The sequence below is a fragment of the Misgurnus anguillicaudatus genome, chromosome 24 (assembly GCF_027580225.2).
Source record: "Misgurnus anguillicaudatus chromosome 24, ASM2758022v2, whole genome shotgun sequence".
Taxonomy (NCBI): Eukaryota; Metazoa; Chordata; class Actinopteri; order Cypriniformes; family Cobitidae; genus Misgurnus; species Misgurnus anguillicaudatus.
This window is the reverse complement of record NC_073360.2, coordinates 49,773,217-49,796,119: the sequence shown is the minus strand read 5'-3', so window position 1 is coordinate 49,796,119 and position 22,903 is coordinate 49,773,217. Positions and strand designations below refer to the sequence as shown.

At 37.8% G+C, this 22,903-nt stretch overlaps 4 protein-coding genes across 8 annotated transcripts in view; 1 reads left to right on the top strand and 3 right to left on the bottom strand.

Annotated features, from left to right (window-relative positions):
• The first annotated feature begins 1,124 nt into the window (after window positions 1-1,124).
• LOC129437227 (T-cell surface glycoprotein CD3 epsilon chain-like) lies at window positions 1,125-3,034 on the top strand. Its single transcript, XM_073863431.1, has 5 exons — window positions 1,125-1,336; window positions 1,451-1,639; window positions 1,721-1,933; window positions 2,088-2,119; window positions 2,305-3,034. The coding sequence occupies exons 1-5, from the start codon at window positions 1,273-1,275 to the stop codon at window positions 2,353-2,355; spliced, it is 549 nt and encodes a 182-aa protein (XP_073719532.1). The 5' UTR covers window positions 1,125-1,272; the 3' UTR covers window positions 2,356-3,034.
• Window positions 3,035-3,409: 375 nt separating this feature from the next.
• Window positions 3,410-7,237, bottom strand: LOC129437226 (T-cell surface glycoprotein CD3 delta chain). Its single transcript, XM_055195408.2, has 6 exons — window positions 6,937-7,237; window positions 6,155-6,266; window positions 4,986-5,153; window positions 4,750-4,893; window positions 4,461-4,510; window positions 3,410-4,377 (listed from the first exon to the last, which is right to left on the bottom strand). The coding sequence occupies exons 2-6, from the start codon at window positions 6,222-6,224 to the stop codon at window positions 4,294-4,296; spliced, it is 516 nt and encodes a 171-aa protein (XP_055051383.2). The 5' UTR covers window positions 6,225-6,266; window positions 6,937-7,237; the 3' UTR covers window positions 3,410-4,293.
• A 233-nt stretch (window positions 7,238-7,470) lies between these two features.
• LOC129437217 (transmembrane protein 25) lies at window positions 7,471-14,240 on the bottom strand. Of its 4 annotated transcripts, none has more exons than XM_073862902.1 (9): window positions 13,994-14,238; window positions 13,650-13,704; window positions 11,671-12,021; window positions 10,945-11,235; window positions 9,010-9,141; window positions 8,888-8,921; window positions 8,683-8,789; window positions 8,520-8,598; window positions 7,471-8,408 (listed from the first exon to the last, which is right to left on the bottom strand). In XM_073862902.1, the coding sequence occupies exons 2-8, from the start codon at window positions 13,696-13,698 to the stop codon at window positions 8,558-8,560; spliced, it is 1,005 nt and encodes a 334-aa protein (XP_073719003.1). In that variant the 5' UTR covers window positions 13,699-13,704; window positions 13,994-14,238; the 3' UTR covers window positions 7,471-8,408; window positions 8,520-8,557. The 4 variants fall into 4 exon arrangements, with proteins under 4 accessions (XP_073719003.1, XP_073719001.1, XP_055051369.2 ...); XM_055195394.2 differs by having other exon boundaries at window positions 7,472-8,408; window positions 8,520-8,606; window positions 13,994-14,237; XM_073862901.1 differs by having other exon boundaries at window positions 8,361-8,408; window positions 8,503-8,606; window positions 13,994-14,237.
• Window positions 14,241-15,430: 1,190 nt separating this feature from the next.
• Window positions 15,431-22,903, bottom strand: part of LOC141361479 (serine/threonine-protein kinase SIK3 homolog) — a 30,816-nt gene continuing 23,343 nt past the window's right edge. For both annotated transcript variants that reach the window (XM_073862892.1, XM_073862893.1), the window contains 6 exons: window positions 21,999-22,463; window positions 20,168-20,898; window positions 19,786-19,923; window positions 19,571-19,703; window positions 19,359-19,491; window positions 15,431-16,821 (listed from right to left, as the gene is read on the bottom strand). In XM_073862892.1, coding sequence (XP_073718993.1) covers window positions 19,368-19,491; window positions 19,571-19,703; window positions 19,786-19,923; window positions 20,168-20,898; window positions 21,999-22,463 — 1,591 coding nt within the window. In that variant the 3' untranslated portion in view covers window positions 15,431-16,821; window positions 19,359-19,367. The remainder of the gene's footprint in view (window positions 16,822-19,358; window positions 19,492-19,570; window positions 19,704-19,785; window positions 19,924-20,167; window positions 20,899-21,998; window positions 22,464-22,903) is intronic.

The following is a 22,903-nucleotide window of genomic DNA, read 5'->3' as shown; positions in this document are numbered from 1 at the left end:
GGTTTACCTGATTGATGTGCTGAGTGAATCAGATCTGATGAAGACCGAGTCACATACACGTTCAGTTTAAAGTCAGTTTAGTGCAAGGTTATTATTTAAAATATTTAATGTTAGTGTTCAGCACATCAAATGTTTTCAGATAATTTTATAAAAATAAACATTGATATCAAAATAGGAAAATAGGAAATATAACAACTTTATATATTGAGTAAAATGCGATGTCTTGCTCTGTAAAATGAATTCAATAATTTAATGAAATACATAAATCAAGTGAAAGGTAAATACAAATTTCTATAGATTGCATTTGCTTTTTATTGTTATAATTATTATTACTATTATTGTTATTGTTGTTATTATTATTATTATTATTATTATTATCTAATATTTTTAAAAATAGCTATAAAATATGTATGTATAAATTACATTATTACTGTCAGCTGTTTGCCAGTAACTTACTGTAGATTTAAATGTATTTTATTTACTGGAAACAGTTTGTTCAATGTGAAAAAAACATTAACAAGTCTTTATATTTACAGATAAAAAATAAATAAAATAACAGCCTCATGCGAAGCATTCTGGGAACCAAAAATCTGAAGGATAAAACAGAAAAAAGTTTGATGAGGAGTTAGGGTTCCCAGAATGTTTTGCATGATGCTGTTATTTTATAGTTTTATTCTGTAAAGATAAAGACTTGTTCATGTTTAATGTTTATTTAACTTTGAACAAACTGTTGACAATAAATAAAATACATTTAAATCTACAGTAAGTTACTGGAAAACAGCTGCATAACTACAGCAACATTTTTACAGTGATTGCCAATTTGTTTATGGGTAATTAATGGAAAAAATAGTAATAATAATAAAATTACAATAATTGTATAGTTCAATTTAACACCTTTTTACATTTAATTCAGAATGGTTTAAACTGATCAGGTGTCTAACAGAAGCAGAAATCATTCAGGTAAATACTCAGAAATGAGAAGATGATAATCAAGCAACCATAAAAATAAACTTGTAAAGTTTGTCAACTGCATTAAACAGAGTGAGTTTGTCCTGAACATAAAAACTGCAGATGAACCACACAAAACAACTCAGGGCCTGACACAAACACGAGAGAGAGAGAGAGAGAGAGAGAGAGAGAGTGTGTGTGTGTGTGTGTGCATTTGAAGCGCTCTTCCTGTATCAGAAGTAAGACGGTCGGAGAAATTTGAGGATCTTTTTGTATTTAAATATCTATAATCACATTAATAAGTTCTGGGATTGATCTGAAACGATGATGTTCATGAACTTTATGTTACTGCTCTTAACAGCAGCTGTGCATGAAGTTCAGAGTCACGGTAAGAATCATTTTACAATATTAAAGTTTTATAATGAAAAAGTTATTTGATGAAAAAAATCTACAGACGATTTATAATTCAAACTTTTTGTAATTTGGTTTGTTTTCTTTACAGTTGCGTTTACAGACAAGTCAGCTACTTTGTCTTGTCCTGATACAGAAGGTGAGGCGACATGGACAGGCGATAAAATGACCCCAAAAACAGCTTCTGAATTAACGGTTGAAGCTACAGATGGAGAAGTCAAAGGAACCTGGGCCTGTGACGCTAATGGAAAAAAACATCAATTCTATATTAAGTCAAAGGGTGAGAACACAACACACACAGTGTGTAAAAACACCAAAAATATGTACAATGATGTTTCACAAATCTCTCTGTTTCTCTTAGTGTGTGAGAACTGCTATGAGCTGAACGCCGGGCTGGCGTCTGGTGTTATTATTGGGGATTTACTGTTTACCGGAGGAGTCATACTTTTAGTTTACTTGTGTACCCAGAGAAAGCAAAGAGGTACAACACACACACACACACACACACACACACACACACACACACACACACACACACACACACACACACACACACACACACACACACACTATTGCATTAGCTAAAATTACAATAAAGCTTCTTAAAGACAAATTTGATCTAAATATTTTTAAATATTGTATAGTTTAATGAGTTCATTTTAGTATTTAACTAACCGTAACCCTAACTAAGCACTTCAAATGACTTTTGCATTTTGTTTAATCTGCAGGTGCTCCAAAACCCCCTAACCCTGACTATGAGGTGCGTATGTACATTTGCACAATTAAATTTACCTTTATTTTTTTTAATAAAAAAAGAAAAAACTTATTTAAAAATGAGCAACAATAATTCTGTCAATGTCATTTTATGGGTTTAGCCAAACAAATGAATTGCAAAAAAAGATTCAAATAAATGTTTTAAATTGAATGTCAATGAATCTTTTTCAGATGCTAAACCCCAAGACCCAAACTCGAGATCTGTACGCAGGAATCCGTTAGATGTTTCTCACCGGATCAGACGTCTGTATTCTGAATAACTCGCTTTTAACGTTTTTCTGCTTTTACTGTAACACTGTAAAAAAATTCTGTATAAATTACAGTATTACTGAGTATTACTGGCAACTAACTTACTGTAGATTTTACATTTATATTATTTACTGGCAACAGTTTGTTTAAAGTTAAATGAAACATTTTCAGTCTTTATCTTCTACAGTAAGTTACTGGCAACCAGCTGCATAATTACAGCTAATTTATTACAGTGTAGTATTTGACTCTGTAATCTATTTTGTAAAGTTTCTCTAATAAACATAGTGCTTTAAATAACATCATAATGAAATAATTTTTGTGTGAATCAGAGATGTGTTTTAAAATAAATGTGTGTATGCATGGAAAGTTTTGCTCATAAAGCATGAAAAAGACACTTCAATAACTTCAGATGGAAATAACTGAGAAAGTGGAAACATTATGGTTTACTGTAAATACTACACACACGTCTGACTTATCTTTCACAAATCTACACTCATGTCATCATTTTATTTTCTCTTTTTTAAATGTAAAATTCATGAAATGTTTTCATTGTGTTCTCTCACATGATGTGTGCATGTTGTTCATGAATGATGAAGTTTTGTGTTGACTTATAATCAGATTATATAAATCATTTCAATAAACTTCTAGCATCTCGAAACATGTTTCCGGTGACTGCTTTGTGCTTTCTGAAGTTTACCATATGCAGTTTAGTGTATACAGACAGGATGTTTGTGTGTGTGTGTGTGTGTGTGGGTGTGATGTAGATCTGAGCATTGATACTCTTAAACTCATGTGACAGAAGCCACAGTCAGAAAATAACAGAAATAAATTTCTGACTAAAAACTGAACAAACTGCTCTAATTGGAAAATAAATGTGACTAACAGTTTTGCAAAACCTGAACATACAAAACATTGCTTTACCAAGAAAAAAACACACGTCACAACACAAATGAGTGCTTTTCAAACAAATGATCATTATAAAGTGAATACAGAATTATTTAATGATAAACTATTACAAAAGTCCAAATGATTTCATGTGCACTTTATTGTGAAATAAGAAGTTAATGTTGTAACTGTTGTGAGGAACAGAAACGATGACCAGAATAACATCACTAACTTTACAAACCTTAATGAGAATTAAGACAAAATAATATCACAAATAATGCGGCTCTGTTTCTCACAATTTTGAGCTAAATGTTAAGCTATTTCATACACACATATTTGATCAAAACAGTATTTTATACACACATGAGCTAACAGAAGACATTTATGACAGAAAAACAAAAACAATCAATGTTTAATATTAAAATCTACTTTTAATTATTCAGATGAAACGACTTTAAAACAACCAATCATCATCTCACTAGAAAGATGAGAGTCATTTAAAAACATTTATTTACTAATTCATGAAACAGAAGTATGAAAATAAAAGTCAATAAATGATTTTGCATGATTTATTAATCACGTGTGTGTATAAACTGTTATAGCAAAAATTCATAAACATTTACAGGAACTGTGAATAGAAATAAGAATACAAAGTACAGCAGGTGAAATGAAGACATTGTCTGATTTTAAAAATGTTTTCTTTTGTTCAAAACAAAGTGGAAATGTTTTATTGAAATGCACGCTAACATAATACATTTTAATTTGTTAGTAAAAGAAGAAAAATGTCTACAACACTCATTACTCTTAGTTCATGTTTTTTTGTTAAGCGTTACCAAATACGAGATGTTTATCAAGTTCCTTTAATTATTTAGATCTTTATTTTTGATATGTATTTTTGAAGTGTAAGAGTTGTGTTTATCGTGTGTCTCTATAGGATTAAAAGCGTTTATAAAACTATGGTTTGAACAACACACATATTCTGACATTGAGCTGAATTATGATGAGAAGATTTGTTTTAATGTCATTTTATGGTGAAAGTGGTTGATTTTTGTTTTTATTCTTGCGATTTGGCTGAAGCGAGCTGTAATCGTCTGATCGGTTGCCCAGAGGCTAAACACCAAGAAACACAACAGGATTAATTCATACTTTACAACTAATCATTTAACGTTACCTTTAAATAAATGATGTATTACCTGATAAGTGTCTCCGGCAGCATTATTAATTAAATTCTGTCTGTCAGAGGCTGGAAACAGAGAGAAAACCAGGAAGTTACATTAAGTTGTGATGTAAAGTACAAATGAACATTTAAGAGTGTTTAAGTCACTAATAAAATGACATTCAGCATGTAGACGGCTTTGTAGAGAAGTTTAGATGATTATTAAGTGTCTCTTCAGAAGGCTCTCAGATCGTCTGATGGAGAACATGAAGTTCAGGTGTGGTTGCCTAGTATGAATAATGATTCGACTGTTTGTGTAAACCCACCTTTGTTACCCTGATAGGTGCTCTTGGGTTTGGGTTGAGCACAGATGCTGTAAACAGCCCAACCGATCAGAACTGTGGCAGCGATATCACCCACCAATATAGCGATGGTCGCTGTGGTGTCCAGCTGAATCAGATCCTCACTTGCTACACACAGTAACAAATACACAAAAATACTTCAATGCAAAACATCACGTACACTATGAGAACATCAGCAGGACTCTCGTACCTCTACTTACATCGAATCTTTACTGTCATTATTACTGACTTTCCCTGAGAGTCGTCACACTGATAATCTCCAGATGCATCCCATGTAAAATTTATTTCTGCCTTGTTTTCATGTGCTGGAAACGTTCCTCCATCACAATTCAGTATTAAACCAGTATCACCCTCTTTGACCTTAATGTCTAGAAGCAAAAATAAAGCAAATTAACATTTATTAAAACATAATTCTTATTCACAGTATCTGATCATGTTATTTTTTAAACTTACAGTACTGTGAAAAAGTCTTCGACCACCATGCCAGAATTACATTTGTTGTCTCTTTAATAGAATACATCCAGAAAATACATGAAATGTGTGTATATAGTATTAAAACTGTATAAAAATGTAAATTGAAGTTTTTAGGGTAAACTCCCCTTCCACTTGAGCAATAGCAGGAAACTGCAGGATCTCTTAAACCTAAATGAAATTAAATCCTCATTTCTTATTTTAAAGAAATTAGTCTTCTTACTTCATTCTGCTCAAAAACGCTCAAAATGTGTTTAGTGCCAAGAGGCGTCACACTTAACACTGACAATGCCTAAAGAAAACATTTAGTCCTGAAAATTTATTTTTGTACATATTTCTGTTTGTATCTTAATAAAATAGATTGAAAAATATGAATGGACATTAAAACTTCTAAAACAACAAGTCTGGTGGTGGTGGCCTACTGTAAAACTTTGAATGGTGAAACTAAATAACATAAACTATGATCACTGAATGAACACATAACACTGAGTAAACATAAACACTGAACAAACACATATACACTGAATAAATAAACACCTGACCACTGAATGAACACTAAGTGAACACATGAACACTAAATGAACACTGAGTGAACCCTGAGTAAACACATGAACACTAAATAAACACTGAATGAACACTTAATAAACACTAAATGAACACTAAATGAACACTTAATAAACACCAAATGAACACTGAATGAACACTAAATGAACACTGAGAAAACACTGAGTGAACACATGAACACTTAATAAACACTAAATGAACACTAAATGAACACTGAATGAACACCAAATGAACACTGAATGAACACTAAATGAACACTGAATGAACACTAAATGAACACTAAATGAACACTAAAGAACACTAAATGAACACTGAATAAACATATCTCTCTCACCCAGTTTATTCTCTTCTGTGCTCACAGTTGTCAGGAGGCAGAACAGACACATGAAAGATCTTTTATTCATTTTTCTTTCTCCTCTCAGTATTTTCTTTCTTCACTTTGATTCCTGTTAATAAAAACATTAAACTGCTGCTGTCTGCTGATTTGTCATAATCCTCCATTTTGACGTGTGAATGATCTCAACGTTCTTAACTTTCATTATTTCTAAAATACCTTTTAATCTGTTGTGCAAAAACATTTGCCTAATTTCATATCTTGGATTAAATTAAATAGCCTAACTTGTAAATTATTTAATAACACAAAACCACGTTGACATGAATTTGTTTAACAGGTTGAAATCTAAGCACAATGCATGAAGTTTTCTTAATAAAGATCATGCTGAAGGTCACGGAATCGTTACCACATTACTGCGTTAAAAGGCTTTGAATAAAAAACATAAATTCAAAAATAGTTATTTTTAAATTATATACAAGCACAATACAATCTAACTATTAAAAATAAATTATAGTGAATCGCTTTGGTTGGTAACTACATTTGGTTTCATTTTAAACCAGGCCAATATCTGGTTATAAAAATTTTAACTAAGCAGTTTAAAGTTAAACTAGATTCATTGATATCCTCAAGTTGTCTCATTTAAATTCAAACTGAAAAGTTATATAAGAAATCGCATCCATGTATAATGCATTTCAAATATCACTTAAAATTTAACAATCAGAAACAGATTAAACTTAAACTTTTAGTTATGAAAAGTGAAAAATAAAGATTGATGTACGTACCCGTGAGAGCGCGAGTGTCTGACTCACACACTGAGGCGGTGATGATGATGATGATGATGATGATGATGAACAGGAAGTGACTGGCAAAGATTCACAAAGATTTTACTAATTTTACCCCAAACAGTTATAATGTTCATGTGTGATAACAACTGAGATCAGAACATCGAATCAAACTAAATAAACTCAAACTAAAGTTCATTTATTCAAGTCAAAACAAAACAAATCTCAATTCTACAATCACTTTAATGGAAAAAAATTTACACTAAAAATGAGTTTATCAGTGTTATTAGTTTTGTTTGTGTAGGTGTGTGTTTAAGTTCTTGTAATTGTACATATATTCATATAGACTGGAGATGAAGAATACCACATATGACTTCCTGTTCAATAACTGTAGACCACAAGCACCTGCGAAACACACACACACACACACACACACACACACACACACACACACACACACACATCTCCAAACATCTCAAACTCACATCTGCAAAACTACTGCAGATCATTACAGGCACAACAATGCAAAATGTAATAAAAAAAAAAGAAATGGTTTCTTCTTTATATGTTTAGTTTATTGGAGTCTGTAATGTATCTGGACAAGTTTATGTCTCTTTTAATGTTTGACTGAGACAAGCATGAGATGATACAGAAGATTTAAGAGTAAAGACTGCAGCTGCGCCTCCTCGTGGACAGAAAGAACATGACATGCTTCTATTAAATCATAATTCATACCTACACACTTACACTGAGCTATACACAAATATACTTACAAATAAATATACACACACATATGATTTTATCAAACTCTTCTTTAAATATAATGTCAAGATTTTATTATACTCCTCTTTAAATATATACCGATCTTATAATGATTAATGATTTAATATACGCTCCATTTATATTACAAATTACATTCCATATAGCAGCAGAGAATTCTGGGTAAATTTTGTTTTTAAAATACTGAGTATGAACGTACTCAACATTTCCGGTCTTTAAATATTATTCCCACAAACATTCATTTTAACAATGTCATCTCATAATACACTGCACTGAATTGGTCAGCGTGAAGGATGTCATCGAACCGGTCAGCGTGAATGATATTATCAAACCGGTCAGCGTGAATGATGTCATCAAATCGGTCAGCGTGAATGATGTCATCGAATCGGACAGCGTGAATGATGTCATCGAAACAGTCAGCGTGAATGATGTCATCGAATCAGTCAGCGTGAATGATGTCATCGAATCAGTCAACGTGAATGATGTCATCGAAACAGTCAGCGTAAATGATGTCATCGAATCAGTCACTGTGGATGATGTCGCTAAATCAGTCAGTGTAAATGATGTAGCCGAATTGGTCAACGTAATTTATGTCACCAAAATCAGCGAGAATGATCATCAGAGCCAGATCTCATCACTACTGGTGCTGCTCACTTTATAGATGTAACCCACCATTGGATATCTAGCAAACCCTGTAGAGACAAAATCATAATCAAATCACATACATTTGCTGAGACTAAACCTAACACAAAGACACACATCAAGAGCTTCAAATAAATCTCTCACAGGTCATGACCTCTGACCTCGGGCAGCGTATGCTGTGGACAAATCTTCCTCTTCCTCATCTACCCGTCTCCTCTCCAGCGTGTTCTGTTTGGAGTTCTGTTGTCCTACAAACATTTACAGATGAGAGTTTGTTGTGTTTATAGTTTACTGGTCTGAGAACAGTCACTAACAAATACTCACCCTTACAGAGCGCACGATCATCATTCAACTGCACATGTGATGGGAGTGACATATTCTCTCTTGGGAGATACATCCCATGCACCTGAACCTTCAGTACATCACTACTGCTGCTCAATGAAAAACACCACCAGTATTAATAATGACTGATCAGCCCTGTTATAAAACTAAAGCTTTATTAAAGACCACAAGAACTCAACTGTCCCACCATTTGGAGGAAAGATGCAGAGTGATTGGATCCTCTGAGCAAGAAAGAGAGAAAGACTTGTTAAAAAAAGTTCAAAAGTTTTAACTTTTATTAGTATTTGTGAGATAAAGTGTGTTTGGTACCGATTGCTTTGGTTTTGTCTTTCTGTAAGAGGAAGAAGACCATTAGCGTGAGGATGAGAAGGGTAACGAATCCAAGAGCTCCACCTGTCACTATTCCAAACATTGGCACCTCCACCCGTGACTGCAAGAATTCTGCATGATACATCCAAGAATTTGAATCAGTATTAAACTTCTGAAAAAAACATACAGATTTATTACAACTGCTGTAAACCAATCACACAAAACTACCATCAAATAATTACCTGACATGTCATCATTACCTGACATCACATCATTACCTGACATCTCATCATTACCTGACATCACATCATTACCTGGCATGCTGTCATTACCTGACATCTCATCATTACCTGACATCACATCATTACCTGACATCACATCATTACCTGACATCACATCATTACCTACATCACATCACTACCAGACATCACATAATTACCTGACATCACATCATTACCTGACATCACATCATTACCTGACATCACATCATTACCTGACATCTCATCATTACCTTACATCACATCATTACCTGACATCACATCATTACCTGACATCACATCATTACCTGACATCACATCATTACCTGACATCACATCATTACCTGACATCTCATCATTACCTGACATCACTGACATCACATCATTACCTGACATCTCATCATTACCTGACATCACATCATTACCTGACATCACATCATTACCTGACATCTCATCATTACCTGACATCTCATCATTACCTGACATCACTGACATCACATCATTACCACATCACCTGGCATCTCATAATTTCCTGACATCTTATCATTACCAGACATCACATCATTACCTGACATCTCGTCATTACCTGACATCTCGTCATTACCTGACATCACATTACCTGACATCACATCATTACCTGACATCTAGTCATTACCTGACATCACATCATTACCTGACATCACATCATTACCTGACATCACATCATTACCTGACATCACATCATTACCTACATCACATCACTACCAGACATCACATAATTACCTGACATCACATCATTACCTGACATCTCATCATTACCTGACATCACATCATTACCTGACATCACTGACATCACATCATTACCTGACATCTCATCATTACCTGACATCACATCATTACCTGACATCACATCATTACCTGACATCTCATCATTACCTGACATCACTGACATCACATCATTACCTGACATCTCATCATTACCTGACATCTCATAATTACCTGAAATCAAATCATTAACTGAAATCTCATAATTACCTGACATCACCTCATTACCTGAATTCACATCATTACCTGAATTAACTGACATCACATCATTACCTGACATCTCATCATTATCTGACATCACATCATTACCTGACATCACATCATTACCTGACATCACATCATTACCTGACATCACATCATTACCTACATCACATCACTACCAGACATCACATAATTACCTGACATCACATCATTACCTGACATCTCATCATTACCTGACATCACATCATTACCTGACATCTCATCATTACCTGGCATCACATCATTACCTGACATCTAGTCATTACCTGACATCTAGTCATTACCTGACATCTCGTCATTACCTGACATCACATCATTACCTGACATCACATCATTACCTGACATCTCATCATTACCTGACATCACATCATTACCTGACATCACATCATTACCTGACATCTCGTCATTACCTGACATCACCTGGCGTCATTACCTGACATCTCGTCATTACCTGACATCTCGTCATTACCTGACATCACATTACCTGACATCACATCATTACCTGACATCACATCATTACTTGACATGTCATCATTACCTGATATGTCATCATTACCTGACATAACATCACCTGACATCACAACATTTTGCCACATATATTAAAATTAAAGAAAGTCTGAAAACTAAACATTACGTGTAAGAGTCAAGTTAGTGTGGGCGGAGCCAAGGCTGTTGTTGGCATTAATGGAGATGTTCCTTGATAGGCTACTCAGAGTGACATGTAGACTGTGATTGGCTAGCCACGGGTAGCTCCGCGAGTCCAGTATGAGAAAGTCTGAGGTGTTGGCCACCAGATGACCGGACTGATCCACCCAGCTGATAGTAGCAGGTGGATTGGATCGCACCAAAGCAAACAAAATGAGGGACAGGCCGGGGTCCGAGGTCTCGCTGTAGTGAGCGTCAACCCTCAGAATCTCTGGTTGGACTAAAACATGAAGGAGAAATTCAGCTTTAGATTTCAGACTTCAGGATGTTTTACCTTAGTTGTACTGTTTGATGATGTGTTATAGAAAGCAGTATGAAAAGCATAGTTAAGATCTCAGGATTATAGACTGAAGCTTTTTATATCTGTGAAAGCTCTAGGTGATACTGTAATGAAACTGTGTTTGAACCCTCATGACTGTGAGAACATAAACAGCTTTATGTCAAGACACAGATTCATCATAACCATTTTGACATGTTCACCTCTGAATCTGTTGACAAGACGGATTGGTTTATTGCCAATTTATGTAACTCAGTCTTGGGTGTCTGTAGATGCTAGTCACTAAACTTTGTGCAAATCGAAAAAATTAAAAATGGAGGGAAAATTGTAATGTGCCACAATGAATGACCAGTTAATTAAGGATCAGTGGTGACTTACACTGTACATTGAGTGTGACAGTTGCATTGTAGCTCTTTCCGCCCAAGGGGTTTTGGGCTGAACACATCAGCTCTCTGTCCCAGCGTTTGGGTCTAAGCGTGAATGTGCTGTTCCTCTCAGATCCATACTTCAGCTCGCCAGCATCACCTGATGATGTCATGACCAGACGCCCCACCCCCCTGCTGCCAGTAACCTCGCTCTGCCTCTCCCCATTCAGGTACCAGGAAAGTAGAGGAGGGGCTTGTGGATTCCATCCCTCTGATTGGCAGTTAAAGCGATGAGTAACATTCTCCTGTAAAGTTATTGAAGAGGTCTGCTGTCCATCAATTTTGGGCACGGGTTCAATTGCAGCTGTGCCAATCACAGAAAAAGATTAAAACAGATCAAAATGAGTGTGTGTTAGAGTAGGGACACACCAAACTAATGCCAACACAATAGCGCAGACTGTGAGGTTTGCTCACATTGGCTGCGTCTGGGTCCAAAGTTGCCTTGACTGACCAAGCCAACGTAATTTATAGTCCCTGCTACTTTTCATGAGTCACTTATTTATTATGGCTACCTATAGGCTTATTATTGCATGTATTATACACATGCGACTTTCACCTTTACATCAAATAACAATCCTGATAATCGTGAATTAACTCCATATCTCTAACTCCTTATCTCTTACCTAATCTGAGGCGAATGGCTTCAGCGTGCAAATGAAAAACATAAGGCGAGTGGAATTCAGCGACACATGATGTTTCTTTCATTGATGTTTCGGCTTGTGAGGTTTTTAACATTTGTTCCCTAAATGCAACTCACGTGATCTAGTAAGGTCACTGTCACTATTATCATCAAAGCAAACTGTGAAGATAAATCAGACTGAATCAGGGCTGTGGATACTGACTACTAGTGGTCTGTATGTGTAATTGCACATCAATGCGGACAATGACAGAAGTATATATGAAATCGAGGAAAGTATATATATGCATCGAGGCTATGCCGTAGGACCTTTGCACAACTATAATGAGCCCTTAACACCTGACTGTCAAGTATCACAGGTGTTCTGCTCCTGTGCAAGATAACTTTATCACTTTACATACCAGTAGTTGGCAGTAGTCAATATTCATTACTCAAAACTGAAAGAGCTATGAATGCTGGGATACAAAACATAAAACAAAGCAGCAAATCTCACTCCTCACAGACGACTCTGTTATATTTGTGATATCTTATGAGACATGACTGTTAAAAATGAGTTGCAGAAGGCGCTAAACGTCAAAAATGATAATGATATTAACCGAATGCTCTGGACACATGTACTATACAGTCATCTCATCAAATACTTTTGCATCAGATCCGCTTAATCCCGCTCTCAGGCCATTCAGAGGTGCCGTTTTATTAGATTGACATTACTAATTCCACATGCTGAATCAGCCAAACAATGGCAACGGTCACTTTAAGTGAATGACCATGAGTGAGTGAGTGAGTGAGTGAGTGAGTGAGTGAGTGAGTGAGTGAGTGAGTGAGTGAGAAAGTGAGAGAGAGTGAGAAAGTGAGAGTGAGTGAGTGCGTGAATAAGAGGTTGAGTGAGAGTCAGTGAGAGTGAGTAATTCAATTCAGTGAGCGAGTGAGTCAGTGAGTGAGTGAGTAAGTGAGTGAGTGAGTGAGTGATTGATTGATTCAGTGAGTGAGTGAGTGATTCAGTGAGTGAGTGAGTGAGTGAGTGAGTGAGTGGTTCCGTGAGTGAGTGAGTGATTCAGTGAGTGAGTGAGTGAGTGAGTGAGTGAGTGAGTGAGTGAGTGATTCAGTGAGTGAGTGAGTGAGTGATTCATTGAGTGAGTGAGTGAGTGAGTGAGTGATTCAGTGAGTGAGTGGTTCAGTGAGTGATTCAGTGAGTGATACAGTGAGTGAGTGAGTGAGTGAGTGAGTGAGTGAGTGAGTGAGTGAGTGAGTGAGTGAGTGAGTGAGTGAGTGAGAGAGTGAGTGTATTCTCTTACCTGCACAGGCCCAAGTGAAAGTGTGAAGGAACAAAGCTGTCAGAGGCATAATCACCTGTGCACACACACAGAACTCTCTCATCAGGGGTTTAAATTAAAACACTGTGTGTGTGTGTGTGTGCGTGCATGTGTGTGTGTCTGTGTTTTATGTACAAATGCATCAGCAGGAATAACATTGAGTTAAATGTGAATCAGAAGAGATTGAATCATCTCTGATCAGACTGATTGATAATCAAACCGATGTTGTTTACATGCAGAATTAATATCTCTTCCAAGTGATGTTGACCCCAAAACAAACACTGCATGTAAGAAAAAATCACACAAATACAAACTGAGCATCTTACCTCTATGAACAGAGACGCTGTTAATGTCGACAAGCTGTGTATCCATTCAGAGCACAAACACACACAGACACACAAACACACACACACACAGAGTCTGATGCAGCACTCGGACGGAAGGCGAGCTTTGATTTATTACTGATGCACAACACTGAGAGAAGGCAGCAGGACACAAGCGTGTTTGTGTAATGAATACACACACATACACATCTGTGATCAACTGCTCATGTCTGCTGCTGCTGAACCTCTGCAGTGCAGATTCACTGTTAGACAGAAGCAAGTGCACACAGATCTGATGATGACATCACAATGACCTCATCATTCATTCATTCATTCATACTGATGAGCAGAAATCTGCTGAGTAAGAATCAAGAAGCATTAAATCACTGAGGTAAAAGATGCTGATGTCATCTAAACTTCATTCCCAGATCTTTAAGGACCAGAAACTACTAGTGTTTATTCTGGGAATAGTATGGAAGTATGAGTGGATTTCAACATCTCTGATTCTTCTGGATTAGTTTGAACAATAGATTTCAGTCCTTTATCACCTCAAACACTTACAGGGCTCCCATTGTGGGGAATATCAGTGTTTTATTATTGTTTATATGTCTGTCTTCCTTTATACAATTCCAGCATCTATGGTTATATTCATGTCAAGAACCAGTCAATCCATACCAAGTTAATCCAAACACAGGTTGGGGGGTGCATCTCCAATATGCCTAACTTGCATGTTTTTGGCCTGTGGGAGGAAACTGGAGTACCCAGAGTAAACCCATGCTGACACAGGGAGAAACCCCACACAGAAAGGTCATCTGACCTAGCCGGGGCTCAAACCGGAGACCTTCTTGCTATAAGGCAACAGTGCTACCCACCGAGCCACCCCGTTTATATATCTATGTGCTATTTTAATAAAAAAAACATGTGCACTCATCATTTGATGAGTATTTTATCCTTAATATTAGAGACAGCCTTATTTTAGTGATTTAAAATCACCTGCGTTTCCTACGTCACAAACATGTAACCAATCACATAAACACAGTGAATCAGTAGTTCAAGTTATAGATATGCGTGTCTGAAACAGCCAAATGTAGCATCTATTTACATATACATCTATGGTCTGATGTGGTGCGAGGACTAGTTAGTTAGCATATTCATATCTATGGTTCAAGCTGTGCAATTGAGTAGAGACAATATCTAATTTGCATATTCATAGACCCAGGTTTACTAAATGAGGCAAGAGTGCATGAAGACATTACTGTGACAGGTAAAGCTTTTATATGTGTGATTATGAATGATTATAAATGATAACATTCTTGACTACAGGAAGACTTGCAGTTACTCTCAGCTAATTTCAAACTGAATGAACGATTCCCGAGTCAAACAAGAAGAGTCATTTAGAACGAACATCAAACCTGCTTGAAATAAGAGTCGGTCAACACATTTCTGTCATATTCATTTATTTATTTATTTATATATATTTATTTATTTCATTTCAGTTTGTCTGGAATTCTTTTTTAGATGTTGTTGCACTTTAGTATTTTTCCAAAAACAAAGTCAAAAAAAAAAAGGAACAAAATGACAGAAAGATGAAAGAACAGAAGAGGACAAGAATGAGAGATGACGCTGGTCTCACCTCAGATCATACGACAGCTATTAGTTTGGTCAGACTGAAGATGACGTTTCACTTCAAACTCTTTAAAACTGAGAATAATGAAGCATCTCTCTCTCGCTCTCTCTCAGTTAATATGGCTAAAACAATTAATATAACATAAAAAAAACAAAAAATGCAAAAGCTTTTTCAACAATATTCACATAAACAATAACCAATTAAAGCTTTAAAACAGATATGAAGCTTAATAAAAACATCACCATCATCTACTACCCACAATTCAGCTGTCACTGACATCAGAGAGACAAAGACACATAAAGAAAGAGAGAGAGGGATGAGTGAGTGTGTGCGCTTGAGTAAGAGAATGTGTGAGAGAGAGAGAGAGAGAGAGAGAGAGAGAGAGAGAGAGAGAGAGAGAGAGAGAGAGAGAGAGAGAGAGAGAGAGCAACAGTGATGAGAGAGTGATGGAATGAAGGAGGTTGAAGAAAAAACAGGAAGGAAATGAAGCAGGAAAATACAAATCACAAAAACAGAAAAAGTGCAAAAATGAGTTTGTGAGGAAAGAAACGCTGCTATTGCAACACAGAACCGTTTTACTAACAACCGTCATAATTTGACTGATAAAATGTCTTTACAGAAAACAAGAAGAATCATAATTCCTACAGAACATTAGCCATAAAAATGTGTTAAAAGAAAGCAAAAAGTAGAGGTGGGAAGTGTTTGAGATTTAGCCGTCCGCACGCCGTCCCTCTCTCCCCCCGCCGCCGGCTCGGGGAACGGGTGGTTCATGACATCACGGCCCGACCGGAGCGATCCACACGCGGGGCGGGCGAGAGGTGAACTAACACAGGCTTCAGTGAAATACTTTGGGTTTGTGGCGTTTGGTAATGGAGTCTCTGTGCGTGTGTGTGTGTGTGTTTTCTCGTAAGACTCTTGCGTTCGCCTCGTACGTCGGAGTGCGCAGAGAGCGCTGCTATGGCAACGATAAGAGGGAGGTGTAAGGGTGAGGGAGGGTGGATGATTATTGGTCGGCAGCAGACGGGGCGGCGCTCGCTGTATCCCATCAAAGAAAACTTCAACGTGACGCTGGCCGGGAGGAAGCCTCCTGCCCCGCCTCCTGCCTGCAGGCCACACCCACAGCACCCGACAGACAGATGAAGAGGATTTGGCATGACAGCACAACACAGCAGAGGGATATGACCTTTATACAGCAAATACACCCCTGAAAGAAAGAAATAACAGATTACTGACATGACACATGTTTGTCTAAAGGTAAAGCTGTAAAAACTGAAGATACATCTGATTCAAATCAAACAAACATCAAGTTGCTGATGCTGTTACACAACACGGCAGTAATAGTTTGATTAAATATATGCATCACAGACGTGACGTGTCTCTCTTCTGTACGTGAGCTACAAGACATCACAGGAAATAACTTAACTTGTGTTGCCAGACCAAGAAAAAGAAAAAGAGTAAACGATAATGAGCCTAAATGCTAACACCAAAAACAATGAGTTGAGCCCAAGAAATAGAGACATCTGCTTATAGTTATTATTGTTTGTAAAGTTTTAAATATGGATATATCTCTTACAAAAGCACACAGATTCCCCACAGAAGGCTTTTGTTTATGCTCATTGGGGACATTTGGAAGTTTTTTATGAAGGATGGATGCACAATATTTGGGCTTGAGCGAGGTGGACCTCATATCCATACATTATAAAAATTAAGAGAGAAAAGACATTAAAAAAAAAAAAATATGAATATATATATAGCAGATGACTTGATGGTGAGCAATTTTTCATTTTTGGCTGAACTATTGTATAACTGTGTGGTTATATCTGTGTTATTTCATGAGCGAGTCGGCAGGGCTTTACAAACCTTCACTGAAGTTATTTACTTGAAGTACACCTGAGATTTAAAGTCAATATTTTAATTATTTAATAGCACATTTGCATGCTTAACTTCAAAAATATTTATTTTTTATCTGTTTCATCAGTAAGATTTAATAAAGGGTGGGCGGTATGACCAAAAATCCAATTCACAGAATGACTCATTTTATTTCACAGTAATGGTATACATGTTTTTTTAAGTTGATATCATTTTTGGGAATATAAACATTTGCCACTCAATACAGACTTTAAATAAATGCTCACAACAATTTTAAAATGTGGGCAAGTTAAAGTTGGTGTTTGATTGAAACTGGCCAGAAGACAACAACAGATTAAGTGTTGATAGACAGAATTGTGTTATTCATTTTACAGACTATACTAAGCACACTTAGTACTTACGCTTTTAGCCATCTTTGTGCACGTCCACTTCTGGTGAATGACTCAATTTAAGGAATACAGATTAATTTAGGGTTTAGTAATTTCTGTTAATATAGCTTTTATTGCTATAGACGTCACTACTTCACTTTTGTAAGCGTATAGTGCTGAGATGCACCTAATGATGTTTTTGCACTGCTGTTCATGGTATTATTGCAAATTATGTAATAAAAACCCTGCTATCGTTTTATTCGTTTGTTAGGGGCCATTTTTACATAAGATGGATTTAATATGGTGTCTAATTTAATATGATGCCTGTCATTAATCATATTGACGAAACATCTTATACTCGAAGGAAAGTTAATACCATTTTATTAGTTAATACCGTTCTAATTTTAATTTATTTGTGAGAAAACAAAACTTTGAAGTAATACCATATATTACATTATATTTTATTCCTTTTATATACAGGTGCTGGTCATATAATTAAAAGTTGATTTATTTCTCTATCATTGGTAAGATAATTAAACATGTTCAAAGTAATGTGTTGTTAGCAATAATGCAACAGTCACTGGCACAATTGGCCAATATAAATATTCAAGCACAAAAAAAAAAACGTAAAACAGATCGCAAACAGCACGCAAATGACAACGAGTTTATGTTTTCTCTCATAACATTTTAACACAAAATTATCTCAAAATGCCGTGATTATAGTAGTACACAATCATTTACACATTAAATAAATATACCTGATATTAATCATATTGACTATACATCTTAATACTAAAAGCAAAGTTAATACCATTTTATTAATATTGTTTTTTATTTGTGAGAACACAAAACTTTGCAGTAATATCATATATTCAATTCTATTTGATTCCTTTATATTCTATATATAAATAATTCCCTCATTTTCAATGGTTTCTTGTAAAGCTGCTTTTAAACACTGCAATGTTGTAAAAAGTGCCACATAATCCACTTCAAGACTCAATTCAAGAATCCAAGAAAACTTAAGTAGGATTGGTGTTGTTTGTTTGACTTAGAGCAGTGACATCTAGTATTTGTTTCAGCCATTGATGAACTGAGCTGGAAGTGACCATGCACAAAGTTGACAAGTCCCACCCATGAAACATGGACGTGTGATAATCCCCCATATTGTATTTTGTATTTATGCATCAAGTACATTTATTTGATTGTTTACATCAAACGCATCTCTTCATTTTGCATGAGTTCTCAGTTTTCTGTTAGTATGAGAACAACTATCTGATCATTTGCTAAACCTCATCTATCTGTAAATATTTAGTAGTTATTTTAACATAACTAAGTTTTCACGCGCACACCCCCGTGAATAACTCAGCATTTTAACCGTGTGACCCACATGAATCTCCTGATCATTATTTAATCCTCCTGACTTCATTGGAAACCTGGATAATCTAAAGCAACAAGTAGATGTTATGATTGTCTGCAGGAGAACACAAAGGTAAATGTTGAGTACCTGTGTTGGTTAAACTCCGGCCTGTTCCACGCTGTACTGCAGATCAGGTGGTTTATAGCTGAGCAGCATGTCGCTGGTGCAGGATGATGGGTAACACGAGGCCGGGTGAAGTTCTGCCTCCACGTCACACGCTAAACACACAACACAAAACAACATGAAGACTCTGTGTGTGTGTGTGTGTGTTTGTGTTGTAGTGTGAGTTTACACACGCTGTGCCCCCTCGCTGCTGCAGCTGCTGGCTTCCACTCAGAGATGATTGGCTGAGGATGTCTGACATGCGGGCGGAGCTCAGCGCCTTCCCAGCCAATAAGCTCATTCCAGACATAGTCTCCGCCTGTTCGTAAAGTCAAAGAGATCTGTGATGAGAACAGACGGCAGACTAACAGAAACACACACAGAGAGAGAGAGAGAGAGAGACGTACGTAAGCGTCGTCACAGGTCTGGATGGTGTGATGTCGCTGTAATGATCCTCTGGGTCTGTATGCGTCGCCCTGCGCGGCCCGTGAGCCGTAACCATTGTGATCGCCATCCATCCCCCTGCAGTCGACAGCTTCACCACACGACTCTGACACACAGACAAAAACACAATTCAACACCAGAAACATAACTGGGTCAAACTTCACCAAAAATATTTAATGACCACATTAACATGTAACACTGTCTTGATTAGCTAATCAAGAGGAGAAATCATTTAAATTAGCTTTGAGAAACATGACACAAAAAACAAACCTTACTGCAATTAACTTTTTTATTAAAAAGATAAAATGAAACCCAGATGATTCTAATCATATTGCAGAAAAAGATCAAACCTCTCGTCGTTGTGGCGTTACGCACATAGGCGTGTCTATGAGTGGGGGAGGAGTAAGGGGGCGTGCCGCCACGAGGAGGAGCCAACATCTCGTGTCCCTCTGCGCTGGGGGCGGCGGCTTTAGCCAGCAAGCCCTCGTGATAGTTCGGCATCTCGTCCTCTTCCATGCTCTCGGAGTGTGGAAGGGTCGGGACGGGGCACTCGGAAGGGGTCCTGATTTGGAGCAGGTGATGGTAGTGCTGTGTGGGCGGGGCTTGCTGAGAGGTGTGCTCTAAGGTTTCGGCCCCTTGGCCCAGCTGCTGTAACAGTAACATCTCTCCGTAGTCCTGCGGGTTGGCGGTCACGGCGGAAGACGGCGCGGGGCGATGCCGTTTCAGCAGCGCCGCGAGGTCTTGCGGGGGCAGCCGGGGGTCGGCGTGTCCCGTGAGAGAGTGTCGAGGCGAGAGGAGACCCTGCAGCGTGGGAGTGACGTGCTGCTGGGCGGGCCGGTACTCCAAAGGCGTCGGCGAGAGCAGAGCCTGCTGCAGTGCGGACGGACTGCCGTAACCCATGACGCCTCCGCCGCCGTGATAGCCCTCCAGCCCGGGGACCTTCAGAGACGCCCCCTGCAGGTAGGGGTTATAGGTGCCCACCATTCCCGTCACACCGGGGGAGCCGTGCACCCCCTCGCCGAACAGGTGCGGGTTAAACTGATCGTACGTTGAGGAACAGTGGAAGCGACTCAGACTGCAACTGTAACAGAACAATCACAGTAAAGAAATTAGCATAACCACACCCACATCAGATTTCGGCCCCTGAGGGGCATGACACCCTCCCTTTAATATTAAGGTCAACATGAGAAAGTGTTTTTCTTGTATCAAATAAAGAAATTAAATGAGAAAAGAAATGTTGAGGTGACTGGATTGTGGGGAACACCAGGCTCTTCATCTTCTTGATCATTTACATGCATCACTACCGTAACACGGTCAAATCAATATTAATCATTAAATGATTATTATAAGGAAACTGAATTAACTATAACAGTAACCTGAAAGTGAATAAATTATGCTGGGTTCAGACTACTAGATCTGTTTGTTGTAGGGTGTTGGGGTGACTTAAAAAAATGATAACGGGCATCGCTGGACTGCAAGACTCGATCATTTCATCTTGTACAGCTATAGCTAGCTAGCATATCAATCATTACTATTTTCGTTATTATCAGACTCTAGCTCCGCCTCTTCTGTGACATCATGCATGACATTAAATACCCTAACTCTAATAAAAGCAGATGCATAAATTACAAACTTCATTATTCACTTCAACTTTCAAATATATACAGTAATATTAATATTAAAACTACAAACACACTTAACAACACAACTATAGAGTCTGATTCTGAAACTACACAACCAATCCTGTGTCAAACTCACTGACGGGAAAATAAATCAAAGAATATCAGAGAGATTTGATTCATCTGTGTGTATAAGTGAAGATGACACAGGAATCTACTGAAGAGACACAACATCATCATGATGAAGTACCTGAGAGCAGCTGTCCATCGTCTCCTCTACTGACACACAATCCTCAATATTTACACAAATCATTTACAAAACAACATTCATTTTACTGCATGGACAAATATAAAGAAGATGATTGTGAATCACTAAAACAAGTTGCACTGGATTGAAATAAACAAACAACAAAGATTCAATACAGTAAAAGTCTTTCACTTTTGTAAAAATAAAAAATACAAAGAAAAATAAATAAATAAATGCATATGAGCCTTTAATAAAATACAATGAATAAAACACAATGCAAGACCTCCGGATGATGCCTGAATTAAATGGTGTCACCTGTGACTTTCAGCGTTATCGGCACTCAGCTGTTTCCCAAGAACTCTGTGACACGGCGTTGCTAGGAAACCCTGCCGCTGAGCTCCGCCCCCAGGTTCCACCTCTTGAACCTGAATGGTCACCTGCTGCGGGTGAGCCTGGTTTAACGTGCGGGTGGGCGGTCCTTGTGGCGCTTGCTGATTGGATAGCGCCATGCGGGGAAGGCTGGTGGGCGGAGGGCTGGCGCTGGGAGACTGATAAATGGCGGCGCCGTGCTGATACTGCACTGCAGACGGCCCACCGTGGGAGGAGATTAACACCGTCATCATTACTGACATGCAATCCATGACACGCCTCCTGATTATCTGAGACTGACCGTGCGCTTGCATCATCCCCTGACTCCCCGGCGGAGGACTCTGACTAGCTGGTCTGTACAGATGATTGTTGGGATGGTTGGGAGGGGGACTCGAGGGCTGAATACGCAACCTGAGACAGACAGAGAGAGAAAGAAAGAGACTATAAATATACAGACACCCAAAACATCTAACATCTAAACGTTTAATGTCATAAATCATCCAGATGTTCAGTGCTGATGATTCAATAACATCTACAAACACTGATGATCTGACACGCCGCAGTACTGACACGCCGCAGTACTGACACGCCGCAGAACTGACACGCCGCAGTACTGACACGCCGCAGTACTGACACGCCGCAGTACTGACACGCAGCAGTACTGACACGCAACAGTACTCACACGCAACAGTACTCACACGCAACAGTACTCACACGCAACAGTACTCACACGCAACAGTACTCACACGCAACAGTACTCACACGCAACAGTACTCACACGCAACAGTACTGACACGCAACAGAACTGACACGCCGCAGTACTGACACGCCACAGTACTGACACGCCACAG

Coding starts and splice junctions, on each gene's coding strand:
- LOC129437227 (XM_073863431.1), top strand. CDS start 1,273: ATGATGTTCATGAACTTTATGTTACTGCTCTTAACAGCAGCTGTGCAT. Junction 1,337..1,450: donor GCATGAAGTTCAGAGTCACG/GTAAGAATCATT, acceptor TTTTCTTTACAG/TTGCGTTTACAGACAAGTCA. Junction 1,934..2,087: donor ACACACACACACACACTATT/GCATTAGCTAAA, acceptor TTTAATCTGCAG/GTGCTCCAAAACCCCCTAAC.
- LOC129437226 (XM_055195408.2), bottom strand. CDS start 6,224: ATGAATAAAAGATCTTTCATGTGTCTGTTCTGCCTCCTGACAACTGTG. Junction 5,154..6,154: donor CACAGAAGAGAATAAACTGG/GTGAGAGAGATA, acceptor TTTTGCTTCTAG/ACATTAAGGTCAAAGAGGGT. Junction 4,378..4,460: donor CTGCCGGAGACACTTATCAG/GTAATACATCAT, acceptor CTTGGTGTTTAG/CCTCTGGGCAACCGATCAGA.
- LOC129437217 (XM_055195394.2), bottom strand. CDS start 13,698: ATGCCTCTGACAGCTTTGTTCCTTCACACTTTCACTTGGGCCTGTGCA. Junction 11,236..11,670: donor TGTCACACTCAATGTACAGT/GTAAGTCACCAC, acceptor TTCATGTTTTAG/TCCAACCAGAGATTCTGAGG. Junction 8,790..8,887: donor CTGCATCTTTCCTCCAAATG/GTGGGACAGTTG, acceptor TTCATTGAGCAG/CAGTAGTGATGTACTGAAGG.